This window comes from Haemaphysalis longicornis, unplaced genomic scaffold (genome assembly GCF_048455015.1).
Source record: "Haemaphysalis longicornis isolate Haplotype H1 unplaced genomic scaffold, Haemaphysalis longicornis Haplotype H1 scaffold_10, whole genome shotgun sequence".
NCBI classification, from domain to species: Eukaryota; Metazoa; Arthropoda; class Arachnida; order Ixodida; family Ixodidae; genus Haemaphysalis; species Haemaphysalis longicornis.
In genome coordinates, this window is record NW_027526204.1 from 76,504,407 (window position 1) to 76,524,151 (window position 19,745).

At 45.9% G+C, this 19,745-nt stretch overlaps 1 protein-coding gene across 4 annotated transcripts in view; it reads left to right on the top strand.

Moving 5' to 3' along the window:
• LOC144158807 (uncharacterized) overlaps positions 1 to 19,745 on the top strand; it is a 37,420-nt gene that overhangs the window by 5,550 nt on the left and 12,125 nt on the right. For 2 of the 4 annotated variants that reach the window (XM_077689957.1, XM_077689955.1), the window contains exons 2-7: positions 4,319 to 4,432; positions 9,715 to 9,828; positions 15,193 to 15,315; positions 16,886 to 16,999; positions 17,638 to 17,760; positions 19,162 to 19,275. In XM_077689957.1, coding sequence (XP_077546083.1) covers positions 4,319 to 4,432; positions 9,715 to 9,828; positions 15,193 to 15,315; positions 16,886 to 16,999; positions 17,638 to 17,760; positions 19,162 to 19,275 — 702 coding nt within the window. The remainder of the gene's footprint in view (positions 1 to 4,318; positions 4,433 to 9,714; positions 9,829 to 15,192; positions 15,316 to 16,885; positions 17,000 to 17,637; positions 17,761 to 19,161; positions 19,276 to 19,745) is intronic. The other 2 variants (XM_077689956.1, XM_077689958.1) reach the window with 2 other exon arrangements.

Here is a 19,745-nt window from a genome sequence, read left to right on the forward strand (position 1 = left end):
ACCGGCGACCCCACATCGGTAACAAACAGGTGGCTCGGGAGGAGAGTCGAACCTCCTGGATGGGAATTGGCGACGGGAAGGGCTTGCATGCCGATACTCGTCCGGGTGGTAGGCGTCCTGTGGGCGATGGAAACGGCCTCGTGATTGATAGCAGCGATCTCGTGTTGGGTTAGTATACATGTCACCTCGCCGGTCGTCAACGAAGTCGGCCACGCTGACAGATGGTCGTAACGATTCCACGTGCGTCGTATAAAAGTAGAAATTCGGAGGTGCCTCGTGCCGTGAGTCACTGTTGTGATATGGGGTCCAGGGACAGGCAACGTCACTGTGTCGGAGCAGCTCTTCTCGGACTATTTGCCGTATGGTCGACGCAAGGTCGACAGACGAGTTGACGTCCACGCTGGCGACCGTTGTGACGTTGGGTAGTCGACCAAACTTTGGCGTTATCCGACGCATCTTGAGCGCTTCAAACCTGCGACAGTGTTGTATTACGTCAGAGATGGTGTTCAGGTTGTCATTACTGATGAGAAAATTAAAAACGTCTTCCGCAATGTCCTTAAGTATATGCCCAACTCTGTCGTCCTCCGGCATCCTAGCGTCTACGACCCGGCACAACTTCAGTATCTCCTCTATGTAGGTCGTGCATGTTTCTCCGGGAACTTGCGCTCTCTGAAGGAGTGTCTGCTCGGCCTTCTTTTTCGCTTCCGCATCACCAAAGGCCTTTCCTCGACGCATCCGTCCCATGGGGTCAACTTTTCCTCGTGGTTTTCAAACCACGTCAACGCTGTATTGTCCAAGGAGAAAACGACGTTCGCAAGCCAATCCGCAGCGTTCCAGCGGTTGTACTTGCTAAGTGGTTCGTAATGGGTGAGCCATTCGTCGACATCTTCTTCCGGTTTCCCTTCAAACTTCCGCGGTTCTCGTTGTTGCTGCCAGCCGTTGGGAGGTGTCGCCGAAGAGTTGCCTTGAGTCGGGGGGGCCATGTCTTCTCGGACGGGTGAGAGGCCAGCTACGCGACGGCTTCGACGAAGATTCAGTGACGCCTTTGTCCGCTGGGACTACCCCGCACCACCACCAAGACTCTTATGGGGATAAGCAGGTGAGTAAGAGGCGAAGTAGGGTTTATTCACAGTACTGCCGGTGGTTCACTGGAGAGCGTGCAGCAACATCGATTCCGCCCAAAAGAAGCGCTTCGTTCCCTTCTTCATCGGCCGTGCAGCTGGCGGGGAGGATTTGCCCGTACAGTGAAGCAGTCGTGACATTTTGTGTAACAATATCAGTAAATATGGAGCTCAAATGCCAGACTAAGCTCGAGCCACTTTTGCAATAAAATCCCTTGAGAGTATTTATCATTTGACATGAGTGCGATCAGGATCAACGTGACAATTGGCCCAGCTTGCCTGTAGAATGCGTGTGCAAATTCGTACAATGAGTATACGTCACACATTTTCATGTGTGAGCATGATTAATGCATTGACAGAACTACAGTCAAACCCGGCTATAACGAACCCGGATAGAGCGAATTATGCTATATATCGAACAAAAATATTTTAGTTACAGAAATACATGGAGAAAATATTCCTTATAACGAAGTTCACATCCGATATATCGAACTCTGCGCGCCCAGAATGGCTGCCGAAATGCATGGTCTCGAAGCGGCTATGGAGATGTGGATTGGTTACGACCACGCAGCAAGAGCCGCGACTGAGACATTGCGCCTCGCACGGAGTGACGTGATGCCCGACACTTTCCGCAACTGTTTCCGATGCGCGAGACTCATGACGGAACCCGCCCAGTCAGTGAGTGCGGACCAAGACAGCAGCATCGGTGAACTGTGGGAAGAGCTCGCCAGCGTTCCCGATGATGTTGCGAGTGAAAGCCGTCCGACGCTTACAATGAAGCGCTTTGGGCAGTCGATGTGCTCCGCCAATGCTTTTTTAGATTTTGGAGGACGTGGACTCGAACTGGTACAAACAATGTTTCGTGTAGAGAATGATATGGTAGTTGAAGCCGCCAAAATGAAAGTGAAAACAATAATCACCGCTTTTTTGCAAAGTAGGCAGCTAAGGCGAAAAGCAGCTTTATTATTTGCAATAAATGGATTATTTTGTGTATGGTAATGGCTAATTTACTGTGTTCGTTTCTGCATGCGGGGATGCCGGAGTCGGGAGGGAGGGGGTGGCTCCCGCGGATTGCGAACTCGTGAAATAGGTTCGTTAAAGCGGGTTCGGCTATATCGAACTATTGAATATATCGAACTAATCGCACTGCATATTGCAGTTCGCTATAAACGGGTTTGACTGTAATTCATATACCGAAACCAAGACAACGAAACAACGTTCTGAGAACACTGGGTGGCTTTCCTCTCGCATAGGTACTTTATGACGACTTTTAACAAGTGTCACAATAGGACTTACGTCGTCAACGCATGCCGTTAGAAGGCAGAGTTGGTGCTCCAGCGTCTCTGATTCCGGGCAGTCACACATGTAGGGGAGTCCTTGCGTCCGTGTCGGTGCAGGCGTTCCACCACATTGCAGCAGTCGAGCGCAGGCAAGGCAACGGTCGCGGCGCCAGGCCACTCACAACCGGAGGTTCTGGGTGCATTGTCTGCACCATGCGAGCCGGTACGGTGCGGTGCTCGTCGAGGGCTCCGGCCAGCACTGCACCGGGAACGGGTGGCGAGCCGAGTCGTGGAAGCGTAGCTAGTCGCTGCTTCCGTGCGCAGAGTTGCTCCGTTCCGGCGATGAGACGCCAGTTGCGAAACTTAAAAATTGTTTAATGCATGGCTACGTGCAGAACATGGCTATGGCTACGTGCAGCATGGCTACGTGCAGAATGGCTACGTGCAGCAGACAAGGCTGCGACAAAGAGGCGAATGTCAATTCTCAATCCGGCAGGGTAGCACTGCGATGCTTTATTACTGACGCACTGGCTTCGTTGCTTGCAAGGCTGCGACAAAAAGGCGAATGTCGATTCTGAATCCGGCAGAGTAACACTTTGGTGCTATATTGTTGACGAACTGGCTTCGATGCTTGCACGTGCGGGAATTTGGGGAGCAAGCCATAACGGTGAAAGTTCTGTACACGGCACCGCAAAGAGATTTGTTGGGTGTCAAACAAAATATCCGCAGAACAACCACCCTGCCCGTAGAAATCGCGGGTTCTATGCTGGCACACGCCGGCGAGTGCATGCGGAGGCCGTATCCTGAGGCTGAGGGAAACAACCAATTTTTCTTCAAGTACAACACGGCAGTACCCTCAACGCGTTGCCTCTTGTGCATCAACATAGAAGTACTAAAGAAACCAAGGGTTTGCCTGTCAGGCTCAACATCAAGATGATATTCTCTTGCATAATTCAGACAATGGACTCTACTAAGTTGCGAATACGTATTCTGGACATTTTTTCCCACTACTCCTCTAATATATATTCAGTATTCGTTAAACGCCTATGTTTTGTTTCTCTTAGAGGCGGTTTCTAGTGCAAGAAATTTGGTTATGCTTGGTCATATGAAGTGCAGTATTCTGGCTGCGCATTTGAAGACCGAAGTGGGATGCGCAATATGCGTTGCACTTTTATAAGACCGGCGCCACAGTTGCCGTTAGACACGTCTGGCATACGTGCGGTTCTCACTGAAAAAAAAATTGTCTTGCAGCGCTTCTTTGGATTCCCTTTATCCCCAAATACTCTGCTGCCGGCAGTGTTCGTATCGTATAATATACATAGTGCGATGTGAAAGTACAATTGGTTACTTCATTTCGCCTCAGGATTATCAGACACGGTATTTGAAATAAAAACATCAAATGTAACGTTAATGTAACGACACGTTAAAATGTTCCAAGAGTAACTGGAACGCGTTCAGTTCTCATTAAAAAAACTCGTAACGGGAACTTGTTCCGAAATTGGGAAGTAACGAGGTACAATCTTTCGTTCCTGTTTTAGAGGAACGTGTACAACACTGGTTGAAAGCTAATGTTTGAAAATGAAAGAGTCGGGAAAGACATGGGGAAGAAAAGGGAAGGTATACGCTCCCAAACTGAAACTACGGTACGTATTTCTAACTTTTACACCACTGATTTGGATCAACGTGGAAAGGATCAACTACTTCACCGTGTAATGGACTCTAAAATGGCTACGGATCGTTTCTATCATCAATCCTAATCATTACGGCTTCAATCTGCCGATGCATAGCCACGGTTTAATGAGAAATCGCTACGGCATCGGTTTGGTCAACATCCTTCATTGCAAGTGATGATGATGATGATTTTCCCAACTTGTAATCGTAGTTTATATTTTATGCTCTTTTTTAATGACCAACCAGCCTGCTCGAGGGAAAAAGAGGAAGGGTGCAATAGACTCGGGGGGATTTGCCAGGAACCCACAGGACGCTGCGTCTGCCCTCCTGGGCTACACATGGTCTACGGCAGATGCAAAGGTAAGCAGGCCTGAACCTGATAAAATATGTGTTCCAAATTTAACAGGATGCAAAGTTGGCCGAGTTGGTGTGGACTCATCTTGAAAACAGGCGCGGAAAGACGTTGACCAAGAAAATAAATACGAAGGATGGCGCTTATAGCAACTGCCAACATTTATTAAGAAGCAAATATATAGGGCAACCAACCGACATAACCAAACTGATTAAGACTTATACAGGGGTTATCAATAAAAATTACCCCAGTTATAAAAATACAACCTCTAATGTGCTATCACCGCACGTGTCGTTCCAGAAGCGCCAACTCTGCGTCTTGCAGACTGACTGAAGGATGACTCATGCAGATCGACCTCTCCCGACTGATATTCCAAGCTCCCATAATCTCTCTATGTGTCCTGTCCCTGTGCCTAAACAACAGGGTTGTTTTTTCGAAATTGGGTTTAAACACCCCTGTACCTGGCACTTTTTCAGTGCGAAGATAGGTGCGTGGAAGGCCTGCCCAACAGCGAACTGTAATACTCCCGTAACCGTATATTCAGGCATCTTCCTGTTAGTCCGGAGACCGAAGTGGAAAGCGCCATATGTGTTGCACTTTTATAAGACCGGCGCCTCAGTTGCCGTTAGACACGTGTGGCATACGTGCGGTTCTCACTGAAAAAAATTCGTCTTGCAGCGCTTCTTTGAATTCTTTTTATCCCCAAATACTCTGCTGCCGGCACTGTTCATATTCAAATAATATACGTAGTTCGATTCGAGTGTTCAATTGCTTACTTCATTTCACCTCAGGATTATCAGACACGGTATTTAAATTAAAAGGATCAAATGTAACGTTAATGTAACGACACGTTCCAATGTTCGAAGAGTAACTGGAACGCATTCCGTTCTCATTAAACAAACTCGTAACGGGAACTCGTTCCAAAATTGGGACGTAACGACGTACGATCTTTCGCTCCGGTTTTAGAGGAACGTGTACAACACTGGTTGAAAGCTAATGTTTGAAAACGAAAGAGTCGGGAGAGACATGGGGAAGAAAATGGAAGGTATACAAAGTTTCGCAGACGAGGTATAGGTTTGAGTACAGACAGTAGCAATCAGACAGAGTTGGGGAAATAGAGGAGGGTAGACGAAGACAATGTGAAGAGGCAGTCATGCAGTATCGAAGAGCGTGTAGGAGAAATATTGAAGCGGGAGTGGGGAAGGGTAGGTTTAAAAGGAAGAGGATTGGGTGATAGGTTGGCAGAGAAGCACCGGGACGGAAGTACTGATTCACGCGTAGCAAACGCACAAGTGTGTATGAGATTGTTGTTGAATGCAAGGATGGGGATGGAGATAAAAGCGCTATTGGTAGGCTTCTGTAACAGGAGAAGGCGCTAAAAGCAAAAATTTCAAAGCGCACAAATAGACGGGTACAAAGAGGAGGGACACACACACGCGCGTACTCGCAACTGCCGGTTTTGTTGAAAAACACAAATTTATACATGAACACAAAACAGATTAAACATTGAGCCGATTAGTGCTTGCTCCTTCCCGTGAAGAATAATGGATGATTTGCTTATACACTTGTCACTATGTTCCTTGATAAAGTATGCATCTACCAATTCTCTGAAAGTTTGATCAATATGCCGATAGAGCACCTCTGTGTCACCAAACAACGGGTGACACTTACACTTTTTGCAATGAGCAGGCAAATTGGCGCTTGTTGAATTTCTCACACTTGACGCATGCTCATTCAAACGAATGTTTAAACAGCGTCCAGTTTGGCCCACATACACAGACTTGCATGATAACGGGATTCTGTACACGACGCCAATTGCACAATGAACAAACGGCTGCGTGTGGATGACGCCACACTCGTTCCTTTTTTTCTTAGGCCGGTCCTTGCAACGGCGTTACTTTCATTCACTTCCTTTATTGTAAGTGATGATGACGATGTTGCCCTCATGGTGTTACTCTAGTGCACATCTTGGGCTCTTTTTAATCGCCAAACAGCTTGCTCAAGAGAAAGAAGGGAATGGTGCGATAGGATCGGAGCGACTTGTGAGGAGCCCACAGGTGTCTGCCACTGCCGTGATGGTCTACACATGGTCTACGGCACATGCGAAAGGCAAGCACGCGTGAGCCTCATAAAATACCTTTTTTCAATTGACTGATGCTTCACACAACAACGGTGCAACTCACCGATAAACACCGGGAGGCTGACACCCATCTGCTGCATATATGGGAAGCCCGCAGGGGACTGCTCAAACGGTGACAGGAACAAAAACACAACCGAACCTTCAAAAAATGGATCGCGAATATTACCTTGCAGGCTGTGCAGTATGCACTGACGCCCACAGTACAAAATTGGCGCTCCTTCTGCGACCAATTAAAGGGCACCCTCAGCACGAAGCGGACCTGGCACATCCTTCGCAAGCGCATCGGAGACAAGCCTACACGCACCACCACCACCCACCAAATAAATCGCCTCATCCGAAACAGCGATCGACCCCCCCCCCCCCCCGAGAACTCCTCCACTCTCTCCGTGACCACCTCTTTGGGCACCCGACAACCTACCCCATGCCCATTACTGTCCTATATTCAGGTCCCACATACGCCGCATTGGACAACCCAAGGAACTACACCAGGTTCTCAGCAAGCTTACTAGAAATACAACTCCTGGCCGCGACCGCATCACCAACAAGCTCTTTCGAAATCTCGATGACGAGGCCCAATAATCTGTACTGGATCTTTTTAACCACCACTGGCAAGCGGGCATGCTCCCTCCTGAATGGCGCCACGCCGACATTACTCTAATTCCCAAACTCAATGAGCAGATTGCACCCACTAACCTACGTCCCATATCCCTCACGTCATGTCTCAGAAAGCTGCTGGAACATATGGTACACGCAAGACTAACTGCCCATCTGGAAAATAATGTCCTTTTTCCGCACACCATGTTTGGCTTCCGTAACCACCTTTCCACACAAGACGTTCTTCTTCAGCTAAAAAACAGGTCTTAGATAACCTCAGAAAAATTCATCCCAGCGCAATCCTAGCTTTACATGTACGTGGTGCCTTTGACAACGTCACCCATACAGCCATCCTCAATAGGCTGAACACCGCACGATGTGTTCAACGCACCTTTGACTATGTACGGGTATTTTTAGCCGACTGAACTGCCACAATCCGACTCGGATCATTGATCTCCCCAACGTTCTCCACACCCCCCAAGGGAACCCCACAAGGTTCTGTTATTTCCCCCTTATTGTTGAATATCGCCCTTTTAAATCTGCCTAAGCAGCTTTCACTAACCTTCACCATGGTCACTACGCGGATGATCTTACCTTCTAGATCACCAAAGGATCATCCGGCGCCCAACAATCCCCTTTACAACAAGGGATGGACACCGTCCTCAACAACCTAACACCACGTGGTCTCACCTGTCACCATTCAAAATCAGCCCTTCTCGTCCTTCGGGCATGTACCCGTAGAAGACCTCCCGAACCGGCACCCCCAGGTCATGGTTCACCAGGAACCCGTCCCGCAAGTGAAGACATTATGAATACTGGGAGCAACCTTCCACGCAGACGGACCTCAAAGAGCACTACTACCCCAACTACACTCCACTACATCGCAACTCGTCCACCTCATCCGACGTATATGCATGCACAAACACGGTCTTAAAGAACAATACACGTGTCAACTTGTGCAAGCATTACTGCTCAGCAGGCTTACATATGGCACTCTGTATTCCCAACTCCGACCCCAAGAACACTCCAAATTGGATGCTCTCATCCGTCGAGCCTGCAAGATAGCCCTGGGACTACCGGCTTTCACTTCCACCTACAAGCTCCTTCAACTTGGCCCACATAATTCGCTCTCCGAACTCATAGAAGCGAAAACAACCAGCCAACTCTCTCGCCTTACGCTCAGCCCTACCGTCCGCACAGCCCTCCAGAATTTAGGCCGTCCTACACCAGAACCCCATGAACCACTACAGCCGATACCAACTCATATACGGGCCACCATCAAAGTCGCCCCAATTCCACAGCATATGCATCCCGAGTACAACAAAGGACGTCGCAACGCTCGTGCTCGCTACCTACATAAGAAGTACTACAACGGCACCCGCTACACCGACATCGCTCACTCACCTTCCGACTAAACCCTAGCGGTCACCGACACCAACGGCACCTTATACACTGTGGCCACTTGCCGCCACCTATCGCCATCTGCAGCGGAAGCTACGGCAATAGCCCTAGCAATGCATACCGCAACGTGCGACTACCTCACGATTATCACGGACTCGCAGCAAGCCTGTCGAAGATACCTCGTTGGAAGAATTCCTCTACCTGCCCTCAAGCTTCTACAAGCCGTAGTATCACCTCCTAACGTAACCATCGTCTGGACCCCACGTCACGCCTTCCTCCCCGGGAACGAAGCAGCCCACGCTGCAGTGTTCCAAAAAAAGGTAGAAATTGGGAAAGGCAAAGTAGGAATGAGTCAGGGTTGGTGAAAAAGAGTAGCGAAGACGCTAGAATGGGAAGAGGCAGTCATCAAGTATCGAAGAGCGAGTAGGCAAAATATTGAAGCGGGAGTGACCGAGATTAGGTGTAGTAGAGGACTGCAGGATAGCATGATAGAGAAGCACCGGTAAGGGAGGTTTGATTCTGGGGTAGTAAAGCTAGAAATATGGCAGAGATGGTTGTTGAATAGAGCAATAAAAAGAGGGGGAAGAGCACGATTGCTAGGCCACTGTGATAGGAGCAGGCGTGAGGTGGAAAAATTCAAAGAAAAGCTGACCATTCAACATGATTTGCAGTGAAACAAGTACATATCCAGCCATTCTTCATGCCATACTTTCTGCGCCGTTTCACGGCCTGAGGCTTTTACAATGGCAGCAAAATATCGCAACACTCACCACATGCGTAAGTGTAACTTTCAAAGCCTGTAGTAAAACTAACCCCAGAACTCTATTCTCACGGACCAAAATTAAGTCAAATTTTTTTCACGTTCCCAAGCTGAAACTACAGTACATCTTTCTAACTTTTACACCACTGATTTAGATCAACGGGAAAACGAGCAACTATTTCACCGTGTAATAGACTCTAAGATGGCTACGGGCCGTTTCCATCATCAATCCGAATCGTCGCGGCCTAAATCTGCGGATGCATAGCCAGGGTTTAATGAGAAATCGCTACGGCGTTGGTTTGGTCAACTTTCTTCATTGCAAGCGATGATAATGATGATTTTTTCAACTTGTAACCGTAGTTCATATCTCATGCTCTTTTTTAATGACCAACCAGCCTGCACGACAGAAAGAGAGGACAGGTGCAATAGACTCGGGGGGACTTGCCAGGAACCCACAGGACACTGCGTCTGCCCTCCTGGGCTACACATGGTCTACGGCAGATGCAAAGGTAAGCAGGCCTGAACCTGCTAAAATATTTGTTCAACGTTTAACAGGATGGAAAGTTCGGCGAGTTGGTGTTCATTCATCTTGAAAACAGGTGCGGGAAGACGTTAACCAAGAAAATAAATACGCAGGACGGTGCGCTACTAGCAACTGGCAACATTTATTAGGAAACAGAAATATATAGGGCAACCAACCGACATAACCCAACTGATTAGTACTTATAGAGAGATTATCAATAAAAATTACCCCAGACATAACAATACAACCTATATTGTGCTATCACCGCACGTGTCGTCCCAGAAACGCCAACTCTGCGTCTTGCAGACTTACTGAAGGATGACTCACGCACATCGACCCCTCCCGGCTGATATTCTAAGCTCCCATAATCTCCCTTTGTGTCCTGCCCTTTTGTCTAAACAGCACGGTTGTTTTTTTCGAAATTGGGTTTAAACCCAAGACAGGTGCGTGTAAGGCCTGCCCAACAGCCAACTGCGATATTTCTGTAACCGTATGTTCAGGCATCTTCCTGTTTGCCAGATGTAAGCCTTGCCACAAGCTAGCGACAGTCAATACACCACTTATTGTGTGCAAGTAACAAACTGCTTTCCGTGTTTGACGTGGCAGCCTTCTTCGTGCAGGCCCGGCGTATCGATGCTTCTGTCAACGGCAGTGCATATCTGGCCTACTTTTTTTCGCGGCAGAAAACAGAACGTTCGCGCCGTATCGGTGCCCACTCTCTTGATGTCATCATGAGATACCCAATGGGCATACGGGATTTTTTCCACTATTTTTCTTTCCTGCGGGGCGGGTTTCGAAACAACCGTGTCATTGGCTTGCTTGATGGCATGTTTGGATTTTTCGAACGTGGCGACAATATAGCTATCCGGAAACCCCACCTCCTTCAGACTTTTAACTTGGCAATCAAAACTAGTGCCCATCAAGTGCGCGCATGACTTCTCGAGAGGCAGGACACAAACGGAGATTATGGGAGCTTGGAATACCAGCCGGGAGGGGTCGATGTGCGTGCGTCATCCATCAGTCAGTCTGCGAGACGCAGAGTTGGCGTTTCTGGGACAACAAATGCGGTGATAGCACATTATATGTTATAATTTTTATATTTGGGGTACTTTTATTGATAATTTCTGTATAAGTATTAATCAGTTGGGTTATTTTGGTTGGTTGCCCTATATATTTGTTTCTTAATAAATGTTGCGAGTTCCTAGTAACTCGTCATCCTGTGCACTTCTTTTCTGTGTCAACGTCTTTCCGCGTCTGTTTTCAAGATTTGTTTAAATTTCCTGCTGTACCAAAGCGACGTAAGAAGTAGAAAAGTAAAGAAATGAACTTTCCGTTCACTGCATTTGATTAGTCTTACGCAAGTAATGAAGCCTTCAGGATATTTGTGTTAAGCAGGAACTGTTATGTGTTCCCATGAATCAAAAGTCACCTTAGTTACGAGCACCGGAAAACTTCGATATTCCCCGTGTGCAGATAACACATGGAATTCGAATGAAAGGATACCAAGTGAGGACAAAATAAAAAAACAACCGAGCGCCTGATAGTCAGTTTAACTCTGCTCCGATGTTGGCAATCCACAGACGTGACCTGTTTTACCGTGTCATGTATTCGGCGATGCATGGTTTCCTTCTGGTTCATTCAGTTATTTCCGTTTTTTAGCCAGTGTTCACTTGTTTTTTGCTACCACCCTCAATGATACAGCCTTTATAGCGTGTGCAATTTACAACTTCACCCCCTCCTTGGTTAAAAATGCCCATTATCTCGGAACGTTATTTAAAATCACGAGTAGGCCCTTCTTTTCATTCTCTATATTTGGTGTATTTCCGAATTTCTTGTACTGGTTCTCGGCGTATTCATCTACTTAGTTTTAGCTGGGTAGCAATACTGGAAGAATCAGCCCTTTTAACAGCAGCAGGGTATTTCTTCACAGCCTGAATTTGATACCATGCTGATGCGATGTATCAGGACATCGTCGTTTTACGATGCAAGACATATCTCGGTGCAATGGACTGTCTTTTAACCAAACTTTGGACATTTCTTCCCCGCGTCCGTGACTGTCACGACTTAAAGAACATCACTGGCTTTTTGAGGCTTGCTTGTTAACACGGAAGTAGAATATTATCGGGCCATTCGCAATGTACTTTCTTCTATTTAGTTGTGATGACGTGTTGCCGAAGCATCCTCATGATAATCAGTGATTCAGAATACACAAGCGCGGTACGTCATTGTCGCCATGCGAATTACCGCGACACGACAAGTAAAAATATCAATTGAAATAAATACAAAGGAATTAGAAAGAAGACACCGCTTTTGCGGCAGTGGTAATGAAATAAAAGTCTTGAATTCGTTGACGTACACTCCTGCAATTGTAAAAAAAAAAGCAGTGTGAGGCCAAGGCTAGTCTGCTTCCGCTATCTACAGTGCCTGGTGGATGCGGAACTTACATCTTACGGGGTGCCATTAAAACATCGTAGTTTGAATGTGACAAGTCGTGCGCCGGCGTTGCACAAGAGCAAAGCTACCTGACGCGATTGTGAGTTTCTCGCTCCAGCGGCCAGGTCTAGAGTTCGAACTTCAGATTGTGAATTTCTCCGGCCGCAGTAGGCCTGGTTCGGCTTGCGTACACCAGCGACTTTAAGTCTTCTACTTCATTACCACTGCCGCGAGAACGGTGAGTGGTAATCTCAAGTCCGGGGAGACTGATCTCTTGGAGCTTATACCTTTTTGTTTATTTCAATTGATTAATTAGTTGTCCTGCTCGCAGTAATTCCGGGGATGTCGTTTCGGTGTCATATGCGTTCCTTCAAGTACTCAGCTTTGCTAGGTAACGTTTTCAGAAAAAAAGCAGGATATTGAACTTCCTCTCACTTGCTCCGGAAATGTCCAAGAAATGATTACAAGAAAACATAGATCAATTTAAAAACACGTTACGTTACAGTAGCTGGCTCCAGTTAACGCAAAATAAATCGGGCCTTGAACCATTCCACGCCAGCCATGAATGACTGGCCCACACAATTCAAGGAAGACAACGTACAGGCGGAGAAGGGTTTCCATGTTTCCATTTTTGTTGTGAGTTGCTCTCTAAGGTAGGGTTCCTTTGGGCGTATACATACCCCGCTTGGTCAGGTAGTAGCAAGCTAGCCGCAGAGCGAACCGCCAATTTGCAGGGTATGTTTTTTTACCCTGTAACTTGTCTTTTCATCAAAAAATAATTTTGGCTCCTAGCGCGTACAATTATTTTATATTGGCTTTAATCGTGCCATTGATTTGCTGGAGCGGGTATTGTTCCCCACTTTCATTTTTCCTTTCTTTGTTCGTGGGAAGGGGGATTATGGGGCTACACGTAATTTTACAATGTTAAGAAGGCTACACACAAAGCTTCTTACGTGATTGTGCAGCGGAATTCAATCATTCTAGCATCATCAAGCTTTGTATCACAGGAGGGGTGAACGTACTTTGCTTCCTTTAATCAAAATACGCGTTTGATGTTAACTCAAATGTAATAGCCTCAGACGTACTCATAACCTAGTTAAAGTTCAGTTCAATCTTTATTCTATATTCGCTTGTCTTTTTTTACCACCATCTTATTATTCTTTTACCAACTCCTCACATCACCTCCACGTACATTGTGGCTTTAATTAAACCTCAGACCTTCACCAAAAGGATAGGGAGAGAATGCAGAGAGACTAAGCTAGCTTTGCCCTTCAGTAAACATTAGTTTGCTGAGGGGCAAAGAGCCTTAAATTCAGGACTTTTGTAACCTTTCAACAATGTGTCATTTGGAATTTCATCTGAGCTTTTTTAAACTATTACGGTGTGTCTATATTTAGCACGTGCCCTAATGTAGTGGTCGTTTCATAAGGCGGCTTTTTCCGCATTTCACACAAATCTCTACACGTATACCTAAAGCAAGCTTGTGTAAATAAATGACCTATACATGCGCCCCTTAAGAAGGTGCTGTGTGTCGCAACTGATAACTATCATTGTTGGTCCTTTCCTTGCGAAGTTAGCCGTCTCTGCCTCCGTTTGCTCCTCTGAAAGCTTTATTATGCTTTTTAGGCTTCCTGTGTTTGAATGGAAGACTTGTGCACTGTGTACATACTGCGTTTCGAACTTTTCACCCTTTATTTCTCTTGGCACCTGTTTGCGTGCATTCATGTTTCGATGCATCTAGTTAGAATATGAAACTGTGGTTCCGTGACATAAAATGTTCTACAGCGTATAGCGTACCTGCACCGTCTCATAGTCCGGTTTTAATGCACTTATCTAGAAGCTAATTTTGCGCGTTTTATTGTTCGAACTGTTCCGCAGCAAAAATGAGTTTCCATTTCTAAAGTGTGAAGGGAAGCCAGGCTCAAGGCCTTGAGAATAGCATACAGCAAGTGTGACCCAACAAGATATGTCGATGCTGCGAAATACCCAAAAGGGTCAAGCGGGCACTACCGGCAGAGTGTGATTAAATATGAATGAGATGACTTGTGCATTGAAACGGATGGCACTAACTCTACGGAGGAGACACTAGTCGCGCTTACCACCGCCACAATACCAGACACGCAAGAACGGGTCACCAGCATGACCCACTCGCACGCCGCCTGTCGGTATTTTCAAAGGGCTCGCATTTAAGCGATGGCACTAGCGGTACTACCGAATGCTTCAAAAGCGTGAATAAATCCGTCAGACATCTATATCGTATCGACACCGGAGCTCAAGTCCTTCGAGGGTAACAAAGCTGCAGATGCCGTAGCCAGAGGCCACTCACGGCGGGCTTCAACACGGATTGGCGCTCACAACTTGGCCACCCGCCACCGAAACACAGCAGGGACATACTATAGCGTTACAAACTCTCCCAGAAGGTACTCACCGCCCCTTCGCAATCGGTGTTGATGAGATGTGTGCTCTGGTTATCAGCTTGTACTGTGCGGAAAAGTCTTGCCCAGTCAGCTGGTTTAATTACAGCTCGCACTTTCCGCTGGGTTAGAAGTGAATTGCGGGTATTGTTCGCTTTACTACCTCGAATGCTCTACCAAACCATGTAACCAAGATCTCCGAAGGCACAGTACCCGTATACATCTGCATTCAGGGGTCTGCTACAAGTTTTAACGATAATTAGCTGCCTATACTGCTATGCATACCATCTTGCATCACAGTTCTGAGCGGGAGCTACTTCATATCTGGCTGAGTTTCTCATTTCCGTTAAGAATGTATTATAAAAAAACCGATACTAATGTTGTACAGAGGAATACGCCTGTAAGTACCATATTTGTACGGGCTGGAATCTCCCCGCCCTTAATCGCTATGCGCAACCTATTGGTGTGTTTTATTTATTTCGATTCCTTTTTTTCCATTGAAGAATTGGCCTGCACTGAAGAAATGAATAGAGCGTGCATTAGCAAATCGGCGTTTTGCAAAGAGCCCACAGGAGACTGCGCCTGCGTCAACCCACACCACGAAATGATCGGTGGCATCTGCAAAGGTAAAAAGGCTTTCTTCGCGTATGGCGGGATATTTAGACTCGTTAGCAACGGGTTCTTGCGCCGGCAAACTGAATATTTTTAGAAATTTATTGCACAAATCTTTACGCTCAATTGGACATCTCGATCATTTATTGAAACGGAGGATAAGTATCTGAATACTTGCATCCAGCCTTATAACCATAATCACTCATTATCAGACTGCATTCAGCCAGTTTATTTTCAACTACACACCACGCCAATGGCCAAAAACGCGCGACAAACAACTCTTCCTCCCCCATTTGTATCACAGTTCCCACGCCATTGCGAAGCTGTGTACGAACCTATTGTTATTGCGTTTTGCACATTAAAATGAAATCTTCAACCCGAGAAGGGCGGTGTGACTCCACAATTCAGAGCCGCCTATAAAGGTTAACAGCGCAATGCCTTTATTAAACATGTATTCCATGTATGTTGCGAATGTTTCGTGCGTAAACATTTTCTGAAACCATGCTGATTGATTGTGGGGTTTAACGCGCCGACGCAACGCAGGCGATGAGGCGCGCCGTAGCGGAAGGCTCCGGATTAATTTTGACCACCTGGGGATCTTTATCGTGCGCCGAAATCTCGTACACACGGGCGTTTTTGCTTTTCGCCTCCATCAGAAAAGCGGCCGCCGCGGCCGGGAATCGAACCCGCGACCTCGTGCTCAGCAGCGCAACGCCTTAGCCACTGAGCCACCGCGGCGGGTCGTGAAACCATGCTGACTCTACCCTTCTTGAAAAGGATCAACGTTCAAAGGGACAAATATTATATATCAACGTTTACCTTAATTCGGCTACGGAATACATCTACCGAAGCTTTATTTCGTGAACTAAAAGTCAATATCACCGACATTGCCTAGACAGCATATTTTGCCAAAAGATGGTACCATCGGAATGTGTGCCCATTCCCGCATTGTCGTTATTTCCCAGAAGACGTACCGGCGGTCCCTCATTGTAGTCGTTTCACGCGTCTACGAAAAATATTTCTGCATCAACTCCTTTCAGAAACGGATCCCCTTCACCCTCCATAATCCAGCCCATATTCTGATTCCATATTCCCAAAATCTATGTACGACATTCATTTGCTGAGGGCACAAGAAAATTATGGCATAAACCCTGGTCTGGTGAGATTAGTGTAACAACGTGAGGGTTCGAGCTAGTTGGTACTCCATAGTGAAAATTTAAAGCGCAACAAATTTAGACAAAACACGAATGACACAAGGACAAGCGTGCTTGTCCTTGTGTCATTCGTCTTTTGTCTAAATTTGTTGCGCTTTAAATTTTCACTATAGAGATTAGTGTAGTCAGGGGAAACTTCCAGTCCCTAGAAGAGCGCAAAAACATGGACGCAACGAAACATTTGTGCACACACAGACATTCGATTGCTTGACTAAGAACATCGACTACCTGCCCATTCCCCATCCACGGGTTCTGGGCCTCCCCGTCTCCCAGTGATGGCTTCAATTAATTAATCAATATAGCATAGTATCTACGGAAGCTTTAATTGGCACGTGTGGTACAGTAAGTCTCTTTTTTTATCCCCAACTAGCCTGCACGGCCGCGAAGAGAATGGAGTGCCTCGACAAGGGGGCGACATGCTCTGAACCCAAGGGAGAGTGCATCTGCAAATCAGAAGAGCAGATGATCAACGGCACATGCAAAGGTGATCAGTTGCTGAGGCAGCTACTGAGACAACTTGTGGATGTCACTGACAATCTTTTTATCCCCTACAATCAGCTTCTGTGGACTTTAAAAGAGCAGTGGCGTTAACAAGGACAGAATCTTCGAAAATTTGACGAAAGGAATTGACACCAGAATAAATAAAATCGAGCCTTTTATTCCCTGCACTAGCTTCAACACACACTTCAAATAAACCAGTAATAAATCCAGTTCGCGAACGCATGTGTAACCTTTTCTTTGCGCAAGTTGTAATCGTTGCAGCATACAAGCGTATGCTTACGCATTCGAACAAATTTTTTAAACGTGCATTGGCTCTATAGCTGTAAATTTGGAAGTGCGCTGTAAACTTATCCCGGTGATGAGCTTGTTTTCCGGCTACTTTAAACCATATTATACCAGGAACAAGCCCTCTTTCCCTTGAGGCGTTTCGAAATTCATGCAGGATACTGTACAAATAGGAAAATTGCATTAATGTGCAGAAAAAAACTAGCACTGCTTCCGAATGTCTTTATCCCCACCAGAAAGCAACCCGTTCTAACCTACCTATCAAGTTCCAATGCTTTCTACCTAAATTTCCAACCGTCTTTCTAATGTTCTTCATTTTCTCATTTTTTGATAAAGAACTGGTTTGCACAGAAGAAATAAAGCGAACTTGTACGAGCCAAGGAGCAACTTGTAACGAGACAACAGGAGACTGCGTATGCATCAGCTCATTTCAGGAAATGATCAGCGGCACGTGCAAAGGTAAACAAACACAATAACAGCTTTAATTGACATTTCGTCATGTTGAAAAGAGTAAGAGTAACGTTTCATCATATTGAATATTGTTACGTAGTTCCTCGTAGTTCCTCAAATTTGTTACGTAGTTTCTCAAATGAATGATGATGATGATGGTTGGGTTTTTATGGCGCAAGGCCGACTAAGGGCAATGAGCGCCAGAGAAATCCTCAACTGAAGCTGGGATGTAACAAGACGATTCAGTCATTGGAGCGGAAATAACTAGAGCTGTTTTTTTCTCGATAATTTTAAATTTATAATGTTACAAATGAGCGATAAAACGAGTTGACGATCGTCAATTGTGTAGGCATTTCCCTGCCAATACACCTACTCTACTCATCAGCATATAATGAATCAGGCGCGTAGCCAGGGTCATGTACGGTGTTAGAACACCCCTCGAAATTTTCCGAGCAATAAATTTTGCTCTTCCCCTTCCTTTCACCCTTTTTTTTCTGTGCTATTTACACCTCATCTGTATACACTATGATGCAAAAACAACCATTAGAAGGGTATGGGTTTATTAAAGACAAAAATGAGCAACATTTTGTTGGGCCGCGGATTTTTGTCTGATTTTTTTATTTTTTCTACCAGCGCCGTATACCAACCCTCGAAAAGTATTTCTGGCTACGTCACTGCAATAAATGCTTTTAAACTGAACGACATGTTCATGTAATACCAATACGACCTAATTTTAGAGCCCGCTCTAAATGTTCCTAAAATGACTCGCGATACGCACATTAAATAAATAACTTCAGATTTCATAGCCCAGAATACATAGAATTCTAAGCTCATTTACCACGCTGATATTCTCGCTTATGACGAGGGTCAACATTTAAGGACGCGAAATTTGTACTGAAATTTTGATCCGGCAGGCGACTAGGAAGGGTACCTACCGCCGGCTTAAACTTGCACTTTCAAATTCAATGATCGTATACCCGAGACAGACGCACCATTCAAGTTCATTTAATTTCTTCCTGAAGTGATTACTTTAGAGTTATTCAGCCTAGTACAGTGGATCTCCACATAGATAATATTGAGGATGGAAGTTTGTTGCTGTGTTCTTAGTTTTAGGCTAAGAACATAGAGTTACTGAGTTTAAGACCCATCGAAACTACCACATGGAAATGTTCGAGCAGTACCTTTGGCAAATTAATTCTAAAGAAATGTTCATAGCTCTGGAATACTTTAAGAGTGCTTCTATCCAAATCACCTACTTGATATGTACAAAACATGGTGATCTTGCGGTGAATTACTAGATTCCTGAACGGTTTACTACGTTAGCAGGAAAGCTGGGGAAGGTTTGATGCAAAATTTTGTAGGCGCATGTCTGGGGCAGTAAGCTTCATTTTTTCTCGTATCAACAAACAGCTTGCACGGGAGCAAAGACGTTGGAGTGCCTCAAAAAAGGAGCGACATGCACTGAGCCCAACGGGACGTGTGTCTGCGAAGCGGGAGAGCAGATGGTCGACGACACATGTGAAGGTGAACAGCCGCTCCTACAGCCCTTTCGGAAACATATCGATGCCACCGACAGCCAGTATTTTCTTTCGCCACCAATGAGCTTTTCCGGACATTAGGTCATTAGTGTATTTAACGCGACGTAAACTGACCAATACGTGCTGAGGTCAGCGGACCTCCAAGTAATAGGAATTGAGAAATTTCGTCTTTGCAATGTATTCTGCACAGCATTTGGAGACGAACGAGCTATAAGACTATTTACCAGCCCTGATTGTCCCAAGCCTTAAACCACATTGTTTTTTTTTTCAGTCAACAAGCGGCTAATATTTTCAGGGTTTTGAACAACATCTTCAGAAGTATTGCCTGTAAGGGTGTAAATTTGTGGTCTCCTGCAACAGTGACACCTCTAACGTCGCTCTTTACAAGCATATTTTAAACTAAATTTTTCCGCGTCTTTTCGCACCAACTACTATGCAGCAACGTCCCTTTCATAT